A 22375-nucleotide genomic window follows, 5' to 3' on the forward strand; every position below is an offset into this window, starting at 1 on the left:
GTCAGAGAGAGACCCCTCCCATGGGGAGAAAGGGCAGAGGAAGTTCCAAGTTGGTCAGTGGTCCCACCTATTCCAGAGGATGGGATTTGTATTCCATGGAGCAGAAATGGCATGGATCTGAAGGACTGAATGGAAATAGTGAATACGGCAACATCAATGCTTCAGCTGTGGACATTTCAGTGCTGCCTGAGTGAAGAATGCAAGTATCGGTTGATTGTGCTCACATTTACTAAGAAACAGTACAAATCTTTGTTTGTGTGCTATCCAGTCAAATCATATTGTTATAGAGTCATACAGCATGGAAAGGCCCTTCGGCCCAACTCCTCCATGCCAATCAATATGTCCCCGCTTGCCTTTACAGACTGCCTTCAGCATCAGAGATGGGATGTTGTGTTGCAGCTGCACAAATCAAGGACTGCACTTTGAGTGCCATGGACAGCAGGGATTGCCACATTACATGAGGGATGTGGTCACGATAGAAAAAGTGAAGAAGGAATTCTCCAGGATGTTTTCTGTGCTTCAGTTTAGAGTTCAGAAATACAGCGTTGAAATAACTCCTTTCACCCACAGAGTTCACGCCGGCCATCGATCTATGCTATGCAATGTCAATTTCATACCCTATACACTAGGGGCAATTTCCAGGTTAATTAACCGACAAACCTACACATCTTTGGAATGTGGGAGGAAACCAGGGCATCCAGAGGAAGCCCATTTGTTCACAGGGAGAACACGCAAGAGCCGAGGTCAGGATTGAATCCGAGTGGGTGTTGCTGAGGCAGCAGCTCTACTGCTGCACCACTGTGCCATCGTTATTAGGAGAGATTGGGGAGAGTCTGGGTATATTCTGTGTGGCAACCATATGGAAGTTTAAAATTGTGAGGGGTGTAGATAGCATAGATACAGTGTTGTTTCCAGGGCAAGGGAGACTGCAACTAAAAATTGAAAACCAAGCTGCGCCAGAGTCCGGTCTTGTCGTATTTATTATATCATTACCATGTATACTGCATGCTCTCAGCTTCATGCAAACTAGGAACTTCATTACACCCTGGTTTATATGACAATCTGAATCCATTGCCCTGGGTACAGGAGTCTAAAACTCTGGGGCATGGGTTTAAGGTGAGGGGAAAGATTTAATAATGACCAGAGGGACAATATTTTCACACATGGATATTTGGAACAAGCTGCCAGAGGAGGTAGTTGAGGCAGGTACAAAGACATTTGCACAGGTACATGGATAGAAAGGTTTGAGGGGAGCTGGAGCAGTCGGTCACTAGAACAAGCAGATAGACAGCTGGTTTGGCATGGTGGAGTGGGGAGGAAAGGCCATGAACATGTGCTTCATACCTGCGGTTGTGTGGTGGAGGTTTAGTCACTGCATGGAAACAAGCCCTTCAGCGCACCAAGTCCATGCTGACCATCGATCACACCAGCTCTATCAGATTTCACCATCTATACCAACACTAGGGGCAATTTACAATTAACCAACAAACAATACGATACAATGGAACTTTATTCATCCCAGGAGGTAAATTGATCTGCCAACAGGCAAAAAACACAAAATAGATGAAACATGAAACACAAAATACATTAAAATATGAAATTAAAGTGACGAGTGGAAAGGATTGGGGATGTGCAAAGATTGGGGAGGGAGGGGTCAGTCTCAGAGTCTACCCCACGGCAGAAGGGGGAGGAGATGTACAGCTGGCAACGGTGCTGCTGCCGGACAAGGAAGGTCGAGCGTCCTATTGGAGAGCAACTTTTTGGAGAGAGCCTTGATGCCTGTGTTCGACCCTCACCGGATCGGCGGAGCAGTCAAAGGAGCCCGCAGCTGAGGCCTGGGTTGGCACCACGGAGGCGTGAAGTGGGACCAGACCCAGGCCAGTGGGGCGACAGCGGTTAGGCCTTGGTGGCGATGAAGCCTCGCGACGATGGGGCCTGGGCGGTGGAGAAACCTCGCAGCGGCGGCTATGCCTCGCGGGTCAAGCCGCGGTCAACGGTCGATGAGAGTGTGGAGGACCACCGTGAGGGGGGAGGGGGGGGGAGAACAATGAGAACCCGGTGTGGGGAACGACAAAAGTGGGAGCTGGCGTGCTTTGTCACTTTGTCAGCATCGTAGGTGGCTGCTATTTGTATACATTGTGTATGCAAGCAAAGAATCTCACTGTGGTTAGTCGCATGTGACAATAAAGTATCCCCATTCCTACAGTTTTATAGCCACTGGGAAGAAGGATCTCCTGTGACTTTCTGTGCTGCATCTTGGTGTACCAGTCTGTTGCTGAAGGTGCGCCTCAGGTTGACCAGTGTGTCATGGGTTTTCCCAAGATGCTCCGCAGTTTGACAACCTCCCATGAATCCAACTCTGCCCCTAGCACGGAGCCAGCCTTCCTGATGAGCTTGTTGATCCTATTGGAGTCCGCAGCCTTCGCCCTGCTGCCCCAGCACACGGCAGCGAAGAAATGCATATCTTTGGGATAGGGAGAACATGCAATCTCCACACAGAAAACACCAGAGATTAGGATAGAATCCGGTCTTTTGCTTTGTGAGGTAGCCGCTCTACCAGCTGTGGCACTGAGCTCCCCAAAAAGGTCCTGAATCAAGCTCGGTTTGGTTACTGCCCACCACAGCTCAGCCTAAAGCCCAGTGCCCAGCCCAGCCCCCCATCCCATATCTGTGCATGGGCAACTCCATCCCATTTCCACACTATCCCATCCATGGTGCAGCCAAACAGAAGGTAATGATTTGCAACGTGGGAGCACAGGAGGCCATCTCTCACTGAAAGACTGAGATCAGCACCAGCGACAGAAGGAATGGCAAACGCTAGAATCTGAAGCAAAGCACAAAGTGCTGGAGGAACTCAGTGGGTCAGGCAGCACTGAATTAACCGTGTATTAGTTCACGGAATAAACTTGTATTGGTTCGCGAGGTTAATTCCCAGGATGGCGGGGCTGTCATATGTGGATAGAATAGAGTGGCTGGGCTGGTACACTCTGGAATTTAGAAGGATGAGAGGGTATCTTATTGAAACATATAAGATTATTGAGGGATTGGACACGCTAGAGGCAGGAAACATGTTCCCCATGTTGGGGGAGTCGAGAACCAGGGGCCACAGTTTAAGAATAAGGGGTAAGCCATTTAGAAAGGAGATGAGAAAAACGTTTTCACCCAGAGAGTTGTGAATCTGTGGAATTCTCTGCCTCAGAAGGGAGCTACATGAGGATGCTGTTCATCGACTTCAGTTCAGCCTTCATCACGATAGTCCCCACCAAACTGGCCGAGAAGCTACTGGAATTAGGACTCAACACTCCCCTGTGTGCCTGGGCCCTGGACTTTCTCAGCGCCAGGCCCCAGGTAGTCAAGATGGGAGGGAATATATCGAAGTCCCTCACCCTGAGCACAGGATCGCCCCAGGGTTGTGCCCCCAGCCCCCTATTGTACTCCCTGTACACACATGACTGTGCGGCTAGGTTCAGCTCCAACTCAATAATCAAGTTTGCTGATGACACTGTGGTGGTGGGCCTGATCTCAGACAACGATGAGAAGGCCTATCGGGAGGAGGTGGCTGATCTAGCACTCTGGTGTCAGGACAACAGCCTCCTCTTGAACATCAAAAAAACTAAGGAGCTGATCGTGGACTTTAGGAGGGCACATTTTCCGAGGATGTACACACCATTGAGGATAAATGGGGATCCTGTGGATAGGGTGAACTGTTTTAAATATCTGGGAGTCCACATCTCTAAGGATATGACATGGACATCACACGCCTCAGCACTCGTGAGTAAGGCAAGGCAGCGCCTTTATTACCTCAGGCAATTGAGGAAATTCAGAGTGTCTCCGAGGATCCTCCAGTGCTCCTACTCAGCGGCTGTGGAAAGCATCTTGTCTGGAAATATTACAATCTGGTTTGGGAGTTGCTCTGCCCAGGACAAGAAGGCTCTGCAGAGAGCAGTGCGTTCGGCCGAACGCACTATGGGAACTTCACTCGCCCCCCCTGCAGGAACTATACATCAGGAGGTGCAACTCCAGAGCCAATAAAATCATGGAAGACCCCTTTCACCCCTGCAATGGACTGTTCCAGCTGCCACGGTCAGGCAAACGCCTCCATTGCCATGCTGTGAAGTCGGAGAGGTGGAGGAGTTTCTTCCCAGAGGCCATTAGGACTGTAAATTATCTCATCAGGGACTAACTTTTAATGTACCACTCCACTGCTTTTTTTTTTTGCTGTTTTTTTCCCTTTTTCCTTCTGCCCACAATATTTAATATGTAAAATAATATGTGGTTCTGTTCCATTCTGTTTGTAGTTTGTTTGGTTGTTTGTTTGTCTTTTTGCACAAAGTCCGCGAGCATTGCCACTTTTCATTTCACTGCACATCTCGTATGTGTATGTGACGAATAAACTTGACTTGACTTGAGTGGAGACCAATTCTCTGGATGCTTTCAAGAGAGTTAGAGCTCTTAAAGAGCGGAGTCAATGGATAAGGGGAGAAGGCAGGAACGGGGTACTGATTGTGGATGATCAACCATGATCACATTGAATGGTGGTGCTGCCTTGAAGGGCCGAATGGCCTACTCCTGCAACTATTGTCTATAGGGAAGAAATGGACACAGCGTTTCAGGTCAAGACCCTTCTTCCGACTGATGGTGTAGGGGGGGGGGGGGGGGGGGGGGGGGGGGGAGAAAGGTGGAAAGAGAGGTGAGGGCAGGACAACTCCTGGCAAGTGACAGGTGGAGGGGGTGATTAGTGGAGTAAGTGACAACGGCTGGAGATGAAGAGGTGACGCGAGAAGTGGAATGTGAAGCTGGAGGGAGGGATGTGGGTGGAGGGGGATGGGGTGAAAGGGAAGTAACGAGTTGGGATGGGAGATGAGTGTAGAGAGGGGGGGGGGGGTTGAGGAGTGTGACTGGGATAGGGGGAGATGGTGGAAGGACTGGGAATGTATTGAGTGAGGATGGGGAAAGACTATGTGCGGGCATATTGGTTGAAATTGGAGAATTCAATGTTCACACTGTTGGGTTGTACCTACCACATGAGGTGCTGCTCCTCTAGTTTGTGTGCGGCCTCACTCACTGGCAATGGAAGAGGACTGGCTGGCGTGAGGAACGTGAGCGAAAGGCAATGTGGCTTTAAGGAGGGGACTACAAGAGGAAAGACAGCTACATTCCATTCCCCTGTACAACCCATCCCTCCCCCAGCCTGCTGCATTCCAGCAGGTTATGGCACAGCAGCGATGAGTAAGCTCCACGCCTGCTGCTGCTGCTGGCTGGCTGGGACCACACCCATGACAACTGGTTCGACAGGATCACCAGAAACCCGCTGGGCTCTGCCTTGCGTTCTCCCGCAGTCGCTTATGTGCCCCATTGTGGACCCCCTGTACATTGGCCATCCAACTGTAGACCAGGCGACTGGATCTCCTGGTTACCAACTATTTTAACCTCCCTTCCCCCATTCCGATACCGACCTCTCTGTCCTTTAATGCCAGAGAGAGGCCTCACGCAATCTGGTGGAACAGCATCTTATATTCGGAAGATAGACACGATATTATATTCCACTCGGGCAGCTTATAACACAATGGTATGAACATTAACATCTACTATTTTAGCCAACACGGTCCATCAAACCACACCCTCTCTCTCTGCTGTCCCCTCCCCCTCTCCCTCTACGGTGCACATTATTTCGCAAACCCCCAGTCATTGTTCCTTCCCCCAATTTCTCTTTTATATCCCTCCCCTGTTATCCTCCTCCATCCATTTATGCCCCCCCCCCCCAGAGTTAGGGTCTCCCGCACACACCCCCCTGTACTAGCTCCACACATGCAGACACCCCCTGTACCCGCTCCACACACGCACGCACACACACACCCCCTGTCCCAGCTCCGCACACGCACACGCACAACCTTCACCAGCTCCGCACACGCACACAGACAGCCTGGACCAGCTCCACATACGAACACAAAGCACGCATACACACGCATGTCCATCACCAGCTCCACACGGGACGGGCGCCAACTACTCCCGCCTACGGGGACAAGCAGCATCCTTCCTCTGGTAGACAAAAATGCTGGAGAAACTCAGCGGGTGAGGCAGCATCTATGGAAAGACCGGGTCTCGCCTATTCCTTCTCTCCATAGGCGGTGCCTCACTCACTGAGTTTCCCCAGCATTTGTGTCTCACATCGATTTTTCAAGCATTTTTCCAGTCCTTTCTGAAGCATCCTTCCTCTCATTGGCCCACAGCCACTCCTATCCCCTGGTTAGATTGCAAGCCTTGTCGGGCTGGACATGCTCCACCACTCTGCCCAGGCACCTCTACATTCTGTTCCTGTTGACACAGCGGCAGACACACCCTGATCTCAAGCTGGGGCCAATGACTAACTAACAGCCAGCTGCTCCAATCACCCCTGGCTGAACACAAGCTCAGGCACGCTGTACCACTAAGACAAGTCAGCCTCCACTCAGTCCCACCATGCAGGCCCTCAGCCCACTGAACACACAGTCTGCACAGCACTCAGTATGTATAGTGGAGAACCTTCCCCAGACAACGCCATATGGACGATTAATAGGGCTGTACACGGAGCTTGGGGCTGTACATGGAGCTAGGGGCTGTACACGGAGTTAGGGATGTACATGGAGCTTGGGGCTGTACATTGAGTTAGGGGCTGTACATTGAGTTAGGGGCTGTACATGGAGTTAGGGGCTGTACATGGAGTTAGGGGCTGTACATGGAGTTAGGGGCTGTACAGGGAGTTAGGGGATGTACATGGAGTTAGGGGCTGTACATGGAGTTAGGGGCTGTACACGGAGTTAGGGGCTGTACACGGAGTTAGGGGCTGTACACGGAGTTAGGGGATGTACACGGAGTTAGGGGCTGTACACTGAGTTAGGGGCTGTACATGGAGTTAGGGGCTGTACATGGAGTTAGGGGCTGTACGGAGTTAGGGGCTGTACATGGAGTTAGGGGCTGTACATTGAGCTAGGGGCTGTACATGGAGTTAGGGGCTGTACATGGAGTTAGGGGCTGTACGGGGATTCAGGGATGTACATGGAGTTAGGGCTGTACATGGAGTTAGGGGCTGTACATGGAATTAGGGCTGTACACGGAGTTAGGGGCTGTGCATGGAATTAGGGCTGTACACGGAGTTAGGGGATGTACACGGAGTTGGGGACTGTACACGGAGTTAGGGGATGTACATGGAATTAGGGGCTGTACACGGAGTTAGGGGCTGTACATGGAATTAGGGGCTGTACAGGGAGTAAGGGGCTGTGCATGGAATTAGGGCTGTACACGGAGTTAGGGGCTGTGCATGGAATTAGGGCTGTACACGGAGTTAGGGGCTGTGCATGGAATTAGGGCTGTACACGGAGTTAGGGGCTGTGCATGGAATTAGGGCTGTACACGGAGTTAGGGGCTGTGCATGGAATTAGGGCTGTACACGGAGTTAGGGGCTGTGCATGGAATTAGGGCTGTACACGGAGTTAGGGGCTGCACATGGAGTTAGGGGCTGCACATGGAGTTAGGGGCTGTGCATGGAATTAGGGCTGTGCATGGAATTAGGGCTGTGCATGTACTGTATGTACAGTATTGGGAGTGTACACAGTATTAGTATTAAAAATAAATTGGATAGGCATATGGATGAGAAGGGAATGGAGGGTTATGGTACGAGTGCAGGCAGGTAGGACTAAGGGAAGAAAGTTGTTCGGCACGGACTTGTAGGGCCGAGATGGCCTGTTTCCGTGCTTTAATTGTTATATGGTTATTGGAAGTGTACACGGTATTGAGAGTGTACACAGTATTCGGAATGTAGACAGAAACACAACTGTTTCTCAAACGCTGAGGTAGTCCCAACCTTAACTACCTCTTCTGGCAACTTGTTCCATACACCCACCACACTTTGTGTGAAAAAGTTACCCCTCAGATTCCTATTAATTATTTTTCCCTTCACCTTGAACCCATGTCCACTGGTCCACGATTCACCTACTCTGGGCAAGTGACTCTGTGCATCTACCCGATCTATTCCTCTCATGATTTTGTACACCTCTATAAGAGCACCCCTCATCCTCCTGCACTCCAAGGAATAGAGTCCCAGCATACTCAACCCTTTAGCCCTGGAAACATCCTTGTACATCTTCTTTGTACCATTTCCAGCTTGACAACATCTTTCCTATATAACATGGTACCCAGAACTGAACACAATACTCCAGATGCAGCATCACCAACATCTTATACAACTGCAACATGACCTCCCAACTTCTATACTCTGACTGATGAAGGCCAATGTGCCAGAGGCCTTTTTGACCACCCAGTCTACCTGCGACAACCTTCAAGGAACCATGCACCTGCACTCCTAGACCCCTCTAGTCTACAACACTCCCCAGAGCCTTACCATTCACTGTGTAGGTCCTGCCCATGTTGCCCAGAGTTCTGCTCTGTATTCCACCAGGGGACACAGCACGATTGGCAACCCTGCCAACGGTCTATCTGTTTTGTCCTCTTTTTAAAAAAAAATAAATAAATAAAATGTAGTGTGTTTTAAAAGTTTGTGTAAATGTTCTGCGGTTTGTTTTATGTGGGGGTGAGGGAGGAGATCTGGGGAAACGTTTTTTTCAGTCTCTTACCTTGCCAGAGATGCGATTGTTTTCCGGATCGTATCTCCGGTCGCTCTGCGGCCTAACATCGATGGAGCTGGAGGCCTCCTCAGACTGACTTTGAGCGCGGAGCCGATCCTTTGCCTGGGATCGCTCCTGCGGACTTTACCATCGAGAGCTCGCTGTCTCGGGGGAGGCCGAGTCAGGAGCTCCAACAACGCAGAGGTTCGACCAGCCCTGACCCGTGGAGCTGACATCCCCCCCCCCCGATCCAAGAGCTGATCACTCCAATGCGGAGGGCCCAAATGCTGTCAGTTACGGGAGTCAAGATCGTCCCGCCAACGGAGGGCACGAGGTCCACGACCGCGGGAGAGCAAAGAAGGGAAGAGATTTAACTTTTTTTCACCTTACATCACAGTGGGGAATGTGGAGGAGTCACTGTGGTGGATGTTTATGTTAAAATGTACTTTGTGTGTTCTGTTGCTTTTTATTTGTGTGACTGACTTGGCAAATGAAATGTTGCAAAAACATACTTGGCTAATAAGGTATTATTGTGATTGTGATTGTGATTTCTCTAAACTAAACTAACCTGGTTAGAGATCTGGCCAAGGATGAGTTCTGTATTTTGGCTCCTGTAACCTGGGTGAATTGCGTTCCAGCAACACAACACCTGGAAACAGAAATTTTGCTGAGACTTTCAGCAGCCACTGCAAAACTACTGTGGTGAAGCTATCAGCTAAAGTGGAACTTTGTGTTGGCATCGTGCAGCTAAATTTCTACCCTATGAGATAATTCTAGGAGGAAGATGGCATTTTGAGGCACACTATCACAACACTCAATGTATCAGGGACAATAGGCAATAGGTGCTTCTGCTTCTTGCGTATGGTGTGCATAGCCTAAAGTTGTAGGACAACTTGTTCTATTTGATCTTATTTGATTGTGCACACCAGGTTGATTGCATTCGTTGAAACGGGTCGGACCACGTGAAGGTTGCAATCTCACACCCCGACAACAGGTGCAGGAATAAGCCATTTGGCCCTTCGAGCCAGCACTGCCATTCAATGTGATCATGGCTGATCATCCCCAATCAGTACCCCGTTCCTGCCTTCTCCCCATATCCTCTGACACCACTATCTTTAAGAGCCCTATCTAGCTCTCTCTTGAAAGTATTCAGAGAACCGGCCTCCACCGCCCTCTGAGGCAGAGAATTCCACAGACTCAAAACTCTCTGTGTGAAAAAGTGCTTCCTCGTCTCCGTTACTCCTTATTCTTAAACTGTGGCCCCTGGTTCTGGACTCCCCGAACATCGGGAATATGTTTGCTGCCTCTAGCGTGTCCAAACCCTTAACAATCTTATATGTTTCAATAAGATATCCTCTCATCCTTCTAAACTCCAGTGTACAAGCCCAACCGCTCCATTCTCTCAGCATATGACAGTCCTGCCATCCCGGGAATTAACCTTGTAAACCTACGCTGGGCTCCCTCAATAGCAAGAATGTCCTTCCTCAAATTAGGGGACCAAAACTGCACACAATACTCCAGGTGTGGTCTCACTAGGGCCCTGTACAACTGCAGAAGGACCTCTTTGCTCCTATACTTGTCAGCCTGACAAACGCCTTTACGTCCTTACAAGACTGAGAAGATTTGGTACGTTGAGGAATACTCACTCTATCGAACCTCCACAGGTTTACGGTGCAGACTACACTGGTTTTGTCACAGCCTGGTACAGCAACTCGAATGTCCAGGAATGAAGGAGACTATAGTGAGTGGTGGACACTGCCCAGTCCATTGCAGGTACTGATCTCCCCACCACTCATGGCATTGACAGGAGGCACAGCCTCAAAGACGTGACCAATACTATCCAAGACACAACTCTGACCACGCTCTCATATCTCAGCTACCATCGAGAAGAAGGTTGAGGTGTCTGGAAACTGTGACCTTCAGGTTTCAAGAGCAGCTTTTCAACAACCATCAGGCTCTTGAACACTGCACAACACTAACCTCAGCAACTGTGATCTTCTCTCGGCTGTGTCTTTGGTTGCACTATCCTCCCAGAGTCAAAAACAGCATGCATATTTCTGAAGATCTTTCCTTGACCCAGCACATTGATGCAGTTATGAAGAATGCGTCTGAAGAACGGTCTCAAGCCGAAATGTTACCCATTCCTTCTCTCCGGAGATGCTGCCTGTCCCGCTGAGTTACTCCAGCTTTTTGTGTCTATCTTCAGCTATAAAGAAACCTAATCAACCCCTCTATTTCCTGAGAAAACTATGGTGGTTTGACGTGTCGGAGAGGACTCTCTTAAACGTCTACAGATGTAGAGTAGAGAACATACATGTTGTATCACGGCCTGGTTCGGCAACTTGAATCCCTGTGATCCCTCCTCTCTCCCCGTGTCTGCAGCCATCTCCCTGTGTGATCCCTCCTCTCTCCCTCTGTCCAAGTGGGATCCCTCCTCTCTGTCCCGGTGTGATCCCAGTCCACTCCTCGTGGTCCGTGTGTCTGCAGCTCTCCCCCGCTTCTCCCCCATGCACTCTGTATGTTTACACTGTAAACACGTTCCTTTATCCATATCCCTGCGCCCCACCCCTGTTGCCATGGCAGTGCAGGAATATTTGATAAGGAATAGCCCTGGGGCCCAGGAATATTGTAAACCCCCGCCCCTCCCATGGCAGACGGTGAGGCCTTCCCATGTACCGTGATCCACATCCCTCCCCTCCACTCACTTGCTATCCAACCCCTCTATCCCTGTGGCCATTCGGCCCACACTGCCCCCCAACCCACACCACACTCTGGGATCAGCATCATCCCAACTAGCATCAAGGGCAGGGCCAGCAGGAGTGAGGCCATTCGCCCCCCCCCTAAGCCTGGATGTTCCACCACGCAGTTACATCCCACCTTGATGCAATTCCATGCACTCTGCTCCTTCCCGGAGCACCACCACCTTCAGATTCCCCACCCACAACACTCACCACTCTGGATCGGAAACTGCCCACATCCCATAACCCGAGAGAGGTTGGTCATCCTGGCAGGGGGGAGAGAGGGGGAGAGGTAGAACCACATTTGGGGGGCGCAAATAAAAAGAGGGAGAGGGAGAGGGAGAGGGAGAGGGAGAGGGAGAGGGAGAGGGAGAGGGAGAGGGAGAGGGAGGGAGAGGGAGAGGGAGAGGGAGAGGGAGAGGGAGAGGGAGAGGGAGGAGGGAGAGGGAGAGGGAGAGGGAGAGAGAGAGGGAGAGGGAGAGGGAGAGGGAGAGGGAGAGAGAGGGAGGGAGAGGGAGAGGGAGAGGGAGAGGGAGAGGGAGAGGGAGAGGGAGAGGGGAGAGGGAGAGGGAGAGGGAGAGGGAGAGGGAGAGGGAGAGGGAGAGGGAGAGGGAGAGGGAGAGGGAGAGGGCTCTTTAAGTGGCTGTTTAGTTTATTGTTACATGTACTGGGATACCGCGAAGAGAACCTTGCCTTGTGTGCTAACCAGTCCATCGAAAGACAATACACGAGTACAATCGACCCACCCATACATATACATGACAAAGGAAATAACGTTTGGTGCAAGATAAGGCCCTAAACTGTTCCACTTGTGAGTCCCCTCCCAATCCCCCACCCCCACGTCTAGAAGAAGATGGTCCACCAGATTGACACCGATTTGCAGCCGAGCGTGGCCAATGAGATAAGGGGCTGGAAAGCTGCGCTTTTTAAATTATTTATTGATTGCCAGTGCTAGTGTCGAGTTATTGGCTTAAAACTATTATTCTGAAACGGAGGGCAAGGAAAATTACTGAAGAGTTGTTTAGAGACTACAGTGCGTTGTGACTGCATATGTAAGAAAGGCCTATGACAGTGCCTAAAATATTATACACCTAGCAGGGCTCTCACTTAATTTTTTTTCTCTGTTGTCAGCTGGGCAACCTCGGCAGCTTTTTAAGTTGCCAAATGACAGTTTAGGTGGTCATTTAAGACGGCTTGCATGATGCGTGCGATGTGCTCGGACAAAGTGCGTAGTTACCAGTCGGAATTATGCTCAATGAAGTATTCACATATTATTTCTGCTACAAATAAAGCCACAAACTAAACATATTCACCAATCAAGACATGATATATACAACAATGACATGCAGCAAAATTATAATACAGTATCTCAACTCTTTTTACACATTGCAATGAATGCAATTTCTATTATTTCTTTCCACTTCCAAACAAAATTGTGGCTGGATTATTCAGCGTATGATCAATCTCGGTGAGACCAAGCGCAGGCTTGGCGATCGCTTCGCACAACACCTCCACTCAGTTCGCAATAACCAATCTGATCTCTCGGTGGCTCAACACTTCAACTCCCCTTCATATTCCGAATCCGACCTTTCTGTCCTGGGCCTCCTCCATGGCCAGAGTGAGGCCCACCGCATATTGGAGGAGCAGCACCTCATATTTGCTTGGGTAGTTTACACCCCAGAGGTATGAACATTGGCTTCTCTAATTTCAGGTAGTCCTTGCTTTCTCCCTCCTTCCCCTCCCATTCCCAGCTCTCCCACAGCCTACTGTCTCCACATCTTCCTTTCTTTTTTTTCGTGTTCCCCCCCCCCCCCCCCTCGACATCAATCTGAAGAAGGGTCTCGACCCAAAACATCGCCTATTCCTTCGCTTCACAGATGCTGCCTTACCCGCTGATTTTCTCCAGCTTTATTGTCTACCACTGGGATCCCACCACTGGCCACATCTTCCGATCTCCTCCCCTTTCGGCTTTCCGCAGAGATCGCTTCCTCCGTAACTCCCTGGTCAATTCGTCCCTTCCCACCCAAACCACCCCCTCCCCGGGCACTTTCCCTTGCAACTGCAGGAAATGCTACACTTGTCGCTCTACCTCCCCCCTTGACTCCATTCAAGGACCCAAGCAGTCTTTCCAGGTGTGGCAGAGGTTCACCTGCACCTCCTCCAACCTCATCTATTGCATCCACTGCTCTAGGTATCAGCTGATCTGCATCGGTGAGACCAGGCTTGGCGATCGCTTCGCCCAACACTTCCACTCTGAAGATGTGCTGGCCGCGGTTGTGCGCATGTGCAAGGCAGCCTGCCGTGCCGGCGGATGAGGAGCGAGCGGAGAGCAGAGCCCGGCGGCCCGGACACGGACATGGATGGGGGGTGGAGAAGGAGATTGACAGACAGTGAGAGAGAGAGATAGAGGGGGGGCCCACCCAGAGTTGAACGGCAGGTGTCCTGCCTTGGGCGGAGGCTGCCTAGATTTCGAGGCCCTAAACTTAAGCTTGTCAAGGTTATACGTAAATCTGGCCCTGGGTAGATGGGAGGTCAGGACCTTACTCTAGTTGAGGTGCGATGGTTGAGTTGCCTGATAACAGCTGGGAAGAAACTGTCTCTGAATTTGGAAGATGTGCGTTTTCACACTTACGTGCCTCTTGCCTGATGGGAGAGGGGAGAAGTGGCCAGGGTGCGACTGGTCCTTGATCATGTTGCTCGCCAGCGTACCTGGAGAACACAATGACTAGTTGCATCACGACCTGCTTCAGCAACTCAAACCCCCACCTATCCCCACCCACACACCTATCCCCACCCACACACCTATCCCCACCCACACACCTATCCCCCACCCACACACCTATCCTCTCCCCCACCCCCACACACCTATCTCCACCCTCACCCCCACCCACACATGTGCCCTACCTACACCTATCCCCACCCTCCCACCCTCCCCACCCACACACACAATCCCCACCCACACAACCATCCCCATCCTCACCTATCCTCACCCCCCACCCCCACACACTATCTCTCTACCCTCACCCCGATCCCCACCCACACATATCCCTACCCACGCATATTCCCACCCACACACCTATGCCCACCCACCCACACACCTATCCCCACCCACACATCTATCCTCACCTCCACACCCCACCACATACCTATCCCCACCGACCCCCTTCCCACCCACCCCTATCCCCACCCTCACCGCAACTTAAAGAGACCTTCTATGCCTGCTTGGACGAGGCACCGTCTACAATCCCAAGGGAGGATAAGATTATTCTCCCAGGGGACTTCAAGGCCAGGGTGGGCCGGGACCAACACCTCTGGAAGGTTACCATAGGAAAGGAAGGCACCGGGAACATCAACTCCAATGGAGCTCTGCTTCTCAGCAAATGTGCTCAGCCTGACCTCATCATCACTAACACCCTCTTTCGCCAGAAAAACAAACACAAGGCATCTTGGAGACACCCACGCTCCAAACAGTGGCATCTCACTGACTATGTCATTGTACGAGCCAGGGACCGCCGTGACATGAACATCACAAGGGCCATGATCTATGCAGATGACTGCTGGGCAGATCATCGCCTCATCTGCTCCATGATGTCCATCAAACGCAAGAGGAAGAGGAGGATTCAAACAAAGTGCTATTAAGGCCGTCTCTGGTCCAAGCTACTGCGGCTTAAACCCCCTGCGCTCAAAGGACAGACAAGAACTGCTGAAGGACAATGAGTCCATTAAAGCTCGATGGAAGGAGCACTTCCAGGAGATCCTCAACTGTGACAGCACAACTGAACCAGACATTACCCACCACATCCCTCAGAGTCCCATCAGAGATGACATGGAAACACATTTATATTCCTTGGCTTTTGACCCTGCTTGAGACTTTGCTCTTGTTTTAGTGCTTTTAATTTGATTGTTTGTACACTCTGTTTTAATGTTTTTATTGTCGTGTAATAATGTTTTGTCCATGATTAGTCATGTACAGCACTTTGTTGCAACAGTGGTTGTTTTTAAAGTGCTCTATAAATAAAGTTGTTATTATTATTATTATTATTATTATGGAAGAACATTGCACTATGACAGAGGTTCAAGATGCCATCAAGAGTCTTAAGAACGACAAGGCCACCGGTCCAGATGAGATCCCAGCTGAGATCTTAAAGGAAGGTGGTCCGGAGCACCTGTACCACATCCACGCCCTACTCCTCACCGTCTGGGAAAAAGAAGAACTTCCCTCAGAACCCAGGGAGGCTCTAATTGTAACCATTTTCAAGAAGGGGGACAAGGCTGAATATGTAAACTACAGGGGCATCTAGCTCCTGTCAACAACAGGCAAAATACTTGCTTGTGTCCCCACAAACCGACTTCTACCACTGTCTGAGGAGATACTCCCAGAATCACAGTGTGGCTTCCGCCCATCCAGAGGTACAGCAGACATGATATTCACAGCATGCTGACTCCAGGAAAAATGCCGTGAACAAAGGCACCGCACCGTAACAGCAAGGCACTACAATGGGTGGTGAAAACCGCGCAGTACATCATCGGTGCCCTGCTCCCTGCCATGGATGCCCTCCACCGAAAACGGTGTCTGAGACAGGCCGGGAAGATCATTAAAGACCCTCCCACCCCAACCATGGACTCATTTGCCCTCCTCCCATCAGGGAGGCAGTACAGGAGCCTCAGGTCTCGTACTAGTAGGATGAGGAACAGCTTCTACAATAATACCATCACATTGCTGAACTCAGAGTCCCGCCGATAGTGTCTCCAGTCTCTCCGTCCACATTGTTCGATTATTGTTTGATTATTCTGTATTTTTATTTTTATTTCTATATTGCACTATACTACGGACTGACGCTAAACTGCATTTCGTTGTACCCATACTCGTATTTGTGCAATGACATTAAAGTTGAATTGAAAAAAAAACATCGACTCTGAGGTCAACCATCACCCGAGTTGTGCCAGATTCAGGAAAAGAGTCTTTGAAGACCGAGACCTAAAGGCTCAAACTAAACTGCTGGCCTACAGAGCCGTTGGTCTACCTACCCTGTTGTATGGAGCCGAGTCATGGACCACCTGCAGCAGGTACCTGAGAGCCCTGGAACAATACCATCAAAGATCCTTACGAAAGATTATAAGGATCAGCTGGGAGGTCAAACACACCAACATCAGTGTTTTGCAGGAAGCCAACATGACCAGCATCAGCACCACAATAATGCAGCACCAACTTCGATAGACTGGCCATGTCATCCGTATGTCCAACACATATCTCCTTAAACAGATCCTGTAATCTCAACTGAAGGAAGGTCGGCGGGCCCCCGGCGGGCCAAAGAAACGCTTCAAGGGCAACATCAAGAACAGTTGGAAGAAATTCCACATCACATCGAGCAACTGGGAACACATTGCACTGGACAGGAGCTCCTGGAGGAAATCCACGCAGGAAGGAGCTGCACGTCATGAAATGTGTCACAAAGACAAAGCGACAGCACCGTAAGGAGAGAGAAGGGGGCACGACGACTACCAATCACTGCCAGTCTCCACTGCCCACGTTGCACCAAGGTGTGTGGATCACGGATCAGCCTCTACAGACATCTGCAGACTCACAAGTAGACGACCCTATGGAGAGGAGAGGACAGTCATACTTGTTTCACCCGGCCCATTATAGGTACTGACTTCCCCACCATCACAGGGATCTGCCGGAGGCATTGCCTCCAGAAGGCAGCCAGCATCATCAGAGACCCACACCACCCTGGCCACACTCTCATCTCACTGCTACAATTGGGATGAAGGTCCAGGACCCCAAAAACTGTGACCCCCAGGTTCAAGAACAGCTTCACCCTAACAACCATCACGTTCTTGAACACTGCACAACACTAACCTCAGCAACTGTGGTCTTCTATGGACTGTTTCCTTGGGGTAGGAGATTGCAACCTTCACATGGTCCGCCCTGTTTTGACGAATGCAATCAACCTGGCGTGGACAATCGAATAAGATCAAATAGAACAAGTTGTCCTACACGATGTGCAAGGAGGCTGTTTACTGCACACCGGACTTTAGTTTGCATTACTCTAACCTGGTTACATATTATTACTAATAATTGATTATTGTGTATTTAACTGTGTGTTGTGGGCCTTAAAAGCTGCGGCAAGTAAGAATGGTTCCGTTCCCGGTACTTACGGCTGTTGAACCTTCTTGACTCCAGACACAAGGAACTGCAGATGCTGGAATCGAGAACAAAACACAGTGCTGGAGGAACTCCACGGGTACGTCTCGATTTGAAGCATCCTGTCCATTTCCTCCACAGACGCTGCCCGACTCGCCAAAATCACTTTGTGTTTTGTTCAAGACTCCAGCACCTGCAATTCCTTGTGTTCAACCAATCTGTTCAACAAATCTTGGCCACCATGAAGAAGCAAGGAACTGCAGATACTGGTTTACACAAAAAGACATAGAGTGCTGGAGTAACTCAGCGGCCCAGACAGCATATCTGGAGAACACGGATAGGCGACTTTTGGGCTAGGGACCCTTCAGACTGAAACGTTACCCATCCATGTTCTCCAGAGACCAGCTGAGTTATTCCAGAACTTCTTGATTTTTTTAGCACCATGGTATTTGTGTTAAACAGGGTTACAGTATTGCCCGTTGTCCTGGGTCCTCTCTCATTGTTGGGATCGGACAACGGCACTCGCCGACACCAATCAGCCCACCTCCCAGCCGACGCGTGACTTGCCAAGGACAGGGGCGGCGTGGAGGCCGGACGGTGGTGCAGCGGGGGCGGTGCTGCGGGAATGCCGCCTCAGGTGAGAGGTGAGCTGGGCCCGGGAGAAGGATCTCTCCGGCTCCCTGTAACACTCAGCTCACCCCTCCCCCACCCCCACCACACCCCACCACCAACCGGGAGAGGCCCGGCCTTCCTGAAACCCCCTGTACCTGCCCCGCTTGAGCCGGGACAGACCCGGCCGTGTTCGGGACCTCTCACACTTGTTCCCCGCCCACACTGACCACAGTTTGGGGAAAGTTGTGTGAAGTTGTCGCTGCGGTTGCGGAAATCCCGGGACGGGGGCAGGTGAAGGCTGGGCCGGGGCGGAGTGGTGCAGGGAGGGAGGGAAGGGCCTCTCACCACACCCATCCACGGGTGCGGCTCTCCGCCGGATGTACAGCCGCGGCTCCGGTGCTCAGCTCGCTCTGTCTCTCCCCCGGTCTCTCCCCGCAGCGCTGCCCGGTACAGGACGGGGCAGCGGCCGGCCCGCACAGCCCGCACAGCCCGCAGCACCAGGTGAGTCCGGGCCGGGAGGGAGGGAAGGCTGCCGGTTACAGGTGAACGGGTTGGATTTCCGGGTCCCGTGGGACTCAGACTCCGGCCACCGGCTCCCGACTGCCAGGGCCACGGCCCTTTCCGCCTCGTCCCTTTCCTCACTGGACCCACTTCTACAACACAGAAAAAGGCCGTTCGGCCCAACTCGTCCATGCCAGCCAAAATGTCCACCCGTCCCATTTGCCTGCGTTTGGGCCAAATTTTAATCTCGTTTTAATTATTGGCACACATGGGGCAAATAATTATAGAGTATGTACAGGGTGGGGTCCCGGGTCCCGAGCGGCTCAGACTGACTCCGGCCATCGGCTCCCGCCTGCCAGAGCCAACTCGTCCCATTTGCCTCCGTTTGGGCCAAATTTTAATCTCGTCTTAATTATTGGCATGCATGGAGCAAAGAATGCTCGAGTATTTACAGGGAGTTGTGGTGATACTCGGATTGTCACAGGTTGGCTGGTCAATGAATAAGATGCCCCTGGATTACAGGTGGGCATCAGTTGACAGGCTAGATTGCTTCAAGTGCCTGTTGTTTGATGTCAACCAGCGGGCCCACAACAGAGTGGCCTTTGTGAAGACTTGTGTCACTGCCCCAGGATCTCTCGCCAAGACAGTCACAAAATTGCGGGAGTTAGCAAAAATGCTTCGTCAGCAGCATTTCTGGAAAACAGGAATAGGTACTGTTTTAGGTCGAGATCCTTCTTCAGACCTGTGTGGACCCTAAACGTCACCTATTCCTTTTCTCCAGAGATGTTGCCTACCCCCACTGAGTCACTCCAGCTTTTTGTGTCTATATTGGCTTTAAACCAAAATTTAAACCAGCAGTTGCTTCCTACAAACTTTCTGTCTACAATACTGCTGCACCAAAGATTACCTGGGAGTGGAGGTGACTTGGGAATAGATGGGCAAGTCTTTAGCCTGAGGCAGCTGCACGCTATCACCAGGGTTCACTCATGCATGCAATCGATCCGCTGTAATGGTGCGTGAGTTCGCACTGTCGGATGTCAATTTCCAAGAACTGTCCTCGCTTTTAATGAAGCGTATGTTAGGCTGGGTCCCGCACTCCATATCCACAAGACCAAGACCCTCTCCCAACCCATCCTGCTCTACCCTCTCCCAACCCATCCTGCCCTGTAGAAAGTGGACCATCACCCTCTCGATGAAGGCAGATGTCTGTGATAATTCATCACCAGCTTTAATACATCAATACGGTTGATGAGGGACAGGGTTTTGGAAGATCAAGACCTCCGAGCTGAGACAAAGCTGTGGTGTACTGGACAGCTGTCACTCCTACCCTCCTGGTCACCCCTGCAACCTAGACTACTCGCAGCAGGCACCTCAATATCTCACCAGCTCTGGTTCCTCAAAATCCTCATGTCCATTGGGAGGACAAGCACCTCTGGGCAGCATAGGGCACTCGCACACCCAGTAACAACCCCCAAACCAGCACTCTGGCTGCCCCAAGCTCTTCCCCAGACAAGATCAACAGTGGACAGATCCAAGGAGCAGGAAGACTTGTTGCTGGCTTTGTCTTGCACTGAACGCTATTCTCTTTCTCCTGTTTCTGTACACTGTGGATGGCTCGATTGTATTCATGTCCAGTCATGCTGCTGTCTGGTTAGCACACAACTAAAGCTTTTCACTGTACATCGGTACACATGACAATAAACTGAACTAAAGTAAACTAAGAGTCACTGAGTCACTGAGTCATAACATCATAAGTGATAAGAGCAGAATTTGACCATTTGACCCATCAAGTTTATCCGCCTTTCATTCATGGCTGATCTATATCTGCCTCCTAACCCAATTCGCCTGCCTTCTCCCCATAGCCCCCGACACCCGTACTAATCAAGAATCTATTTATCTCGCCCTTAAAAATATCTATTGACTGCCTCCACAGCCTCTGTGGCATGTAATTCCACAGATTCACCACCCTCTGACAAAAGAAATTCCTCCTCATCTCCTTCCTAAAGAAACTTCTTATAGAAACTTACAAAATTCTTAAGGGGTTGGACAGGCTAGATGCAGGAAGATTGTTCCCGATGTTGGGGAAGTCCAGAACAAGGGGTCACATTTCAAGGATAAGGGGGAAATCTTTTAGGACCGAGATGAGGAAAACATTTTTCACACAGAGAGTGGTGAATCTCTGGGATTCTCTGCCACAGAAGGTAGTTGAGGCCAGTGCATTGGCTATAATTAAGAGGGAGTTAGATGTGGCCCTTGTGGCTAAAGGGATCAGGGGGTATGGGGAGAAGGCAGGTACAGGATACTGAGTTGCATGATCAGCCATGATCATATTGAATAGCGGTGCAGGCTCGAAGGGCTGAATGGCCTACTCCTGCACCTATTTTCTATGTTTCTATGTTTCCTTTAATTCTGAGGCGATAACCACAGGTCTCAGACACTCTCACTAGTGGAAACATCCTCTCCACATCCACTCTATCCAAGCCTTTCACTATTCCATAAGTTTCAAGAGCTCCCCCCTCCCATTCTGCTAAACTCCAGCGAGTACAGGCCCAGTGCTGTCAACACTCATCATATGTTAACCTACTCATTCCTGGGATCATTCTTGTAAATCTCCTCTGGACCCTCTCCAGAACCAGCACATCCATTCTCAGATATGGTGCCCAACATTTCTCACAATATTGCAAATGCAGCCTCATCGGTGCCTTATAGAGCCTCAGCATTGCATCCCTGTTTTTGAGTCTAGCCCTCTTGAAATAAATGCTAGCATTGCATTTGCCTTCCTTTACTACCAATTAGACTTGCAGATTAACTTTTTGGCAAACCTGCACCAGTCCCTTTGCACCTCCGATTTTTGTATTCTCTCCCCATTTAGAAAACAGTCTACGCCTTTATTCCAAATACCAAAATGCATAGCTCCACACTTTCCTTCACTATATTTCATCTGCCACTTCTCTGCCAACTCTCCCAACCTGTTCAAGTCCTGCTGCAAAGTCCCTGCTTTCTCTACACTACCTGGTCCAGATCCTTCAGTCCAACAAGTCCATGCTGACCGGGATGCCCCATCTACACTAGTCCCATTTGCCTGCTCCTGGCCCATATGCCTCAAAACATTTGCTGTCCATGTATGTTGTTATATAGCACCTGCCTCAACTACCTCCAAGGGCAGCTCATTCCATATATCCACCGGGATTCGGTGGAAAAAGTTTCCCTTCAGTTTCCTAATACATTTTTCCCTTCTCACCTTAAACCTGTGTATCTGGTTCTTGATTTCCCTCCCATGGGGACAGAAGACAGTTGGTTGACCCTATCTATTGCTCTCATGATTTTATATACCTCATTAAGAAATGCAACATTCCCACTAACTCCCAGAAACTCCTGGGAATCCCTGATTTTCCTGATGAAAAGACTTCATTGACAAAAAGATTTGTAACACTCTGGTCTCTCTTAAGTCATGCAATTTAAGTGTGAAGTGTTGCACTTTGGTACGTAAAAATAGGACAGGACCTGCATGGTGAATGGAAGAGTCCTGGAGAGTGTGCAGAACAGAGAGATCTGGGAGTACAGGTGCATAGTTCAGGTGGTGGGTCAGGTGGCCAGGGTGGTGAAGAAGGCGTTTGGCACGCTTGCATTCATTGGGAAGAGGAATGAGCACTACAGTTGGGATGTCACGATGCAGCTGTACAAGTTGTTGGGAGACCACATGTGGAGCAGTGTGAACAGTTCTGGTTGCCCAGTCATTAGCGTGGAAAGGGTGCAGATGAGATTCATCAGGATGTTAC

General features: G+C 50.4%; 2 protein-coding genes across 2 annotated transcripts in view; one reads left to right on the forward strand and one right to left on the reverse strand.

Moving 5' to 3' along the window:
• LOC129716156 (IQ motif and ankyrin repeat domain-containing protein 1-like) overlaps positions 1-18142 on the reverse strand; it is an 86507-nt gene extending 68365 nt beyond the window's left edge. The window contains 2 exon segments of the mRNA XM_055666038.1: positions 13971-14047; positions 17199-18142. Coding sequence (XP_055522013.1) covers positions 13971-14030 — 60 coding nt within the window. The 5' untranslated portion in view covers positions 14031-14047; positions 17199-18142.
• Positions 18143-18446: 304 nt separating this feature from the next.
• The window catches only part of LOC129716044 (protein FAM83H-like), a 29208-nt gene continuing 25279 nt past the window's right edge, over positions 18447-22375 (forward strand). Inside the window, exon 1 of the mRNA XM_055665925.1 lies at positions 18447-18596. The gene's annotated coding sequence lies outside the window, so the exon portion shown is untranslated. The remainder of the gene's footprint in view (positions 18597-22375) is intronic.

This window comes from Leucoraja erinacea, chromosome 2, assembly GCF_028641065.1.
Source record: "Leucoraja erinacea ecotype New England chromosome 2, Leri_hhj_1, whole genome shotgun sequence".
NCBI classification, from domain to species: Eukaryota; Metazoa; Chordata; class Chondrichthyes; order Rajiformes; family Rajidae; genus Leucoraja; species Leucoraja erinaceus.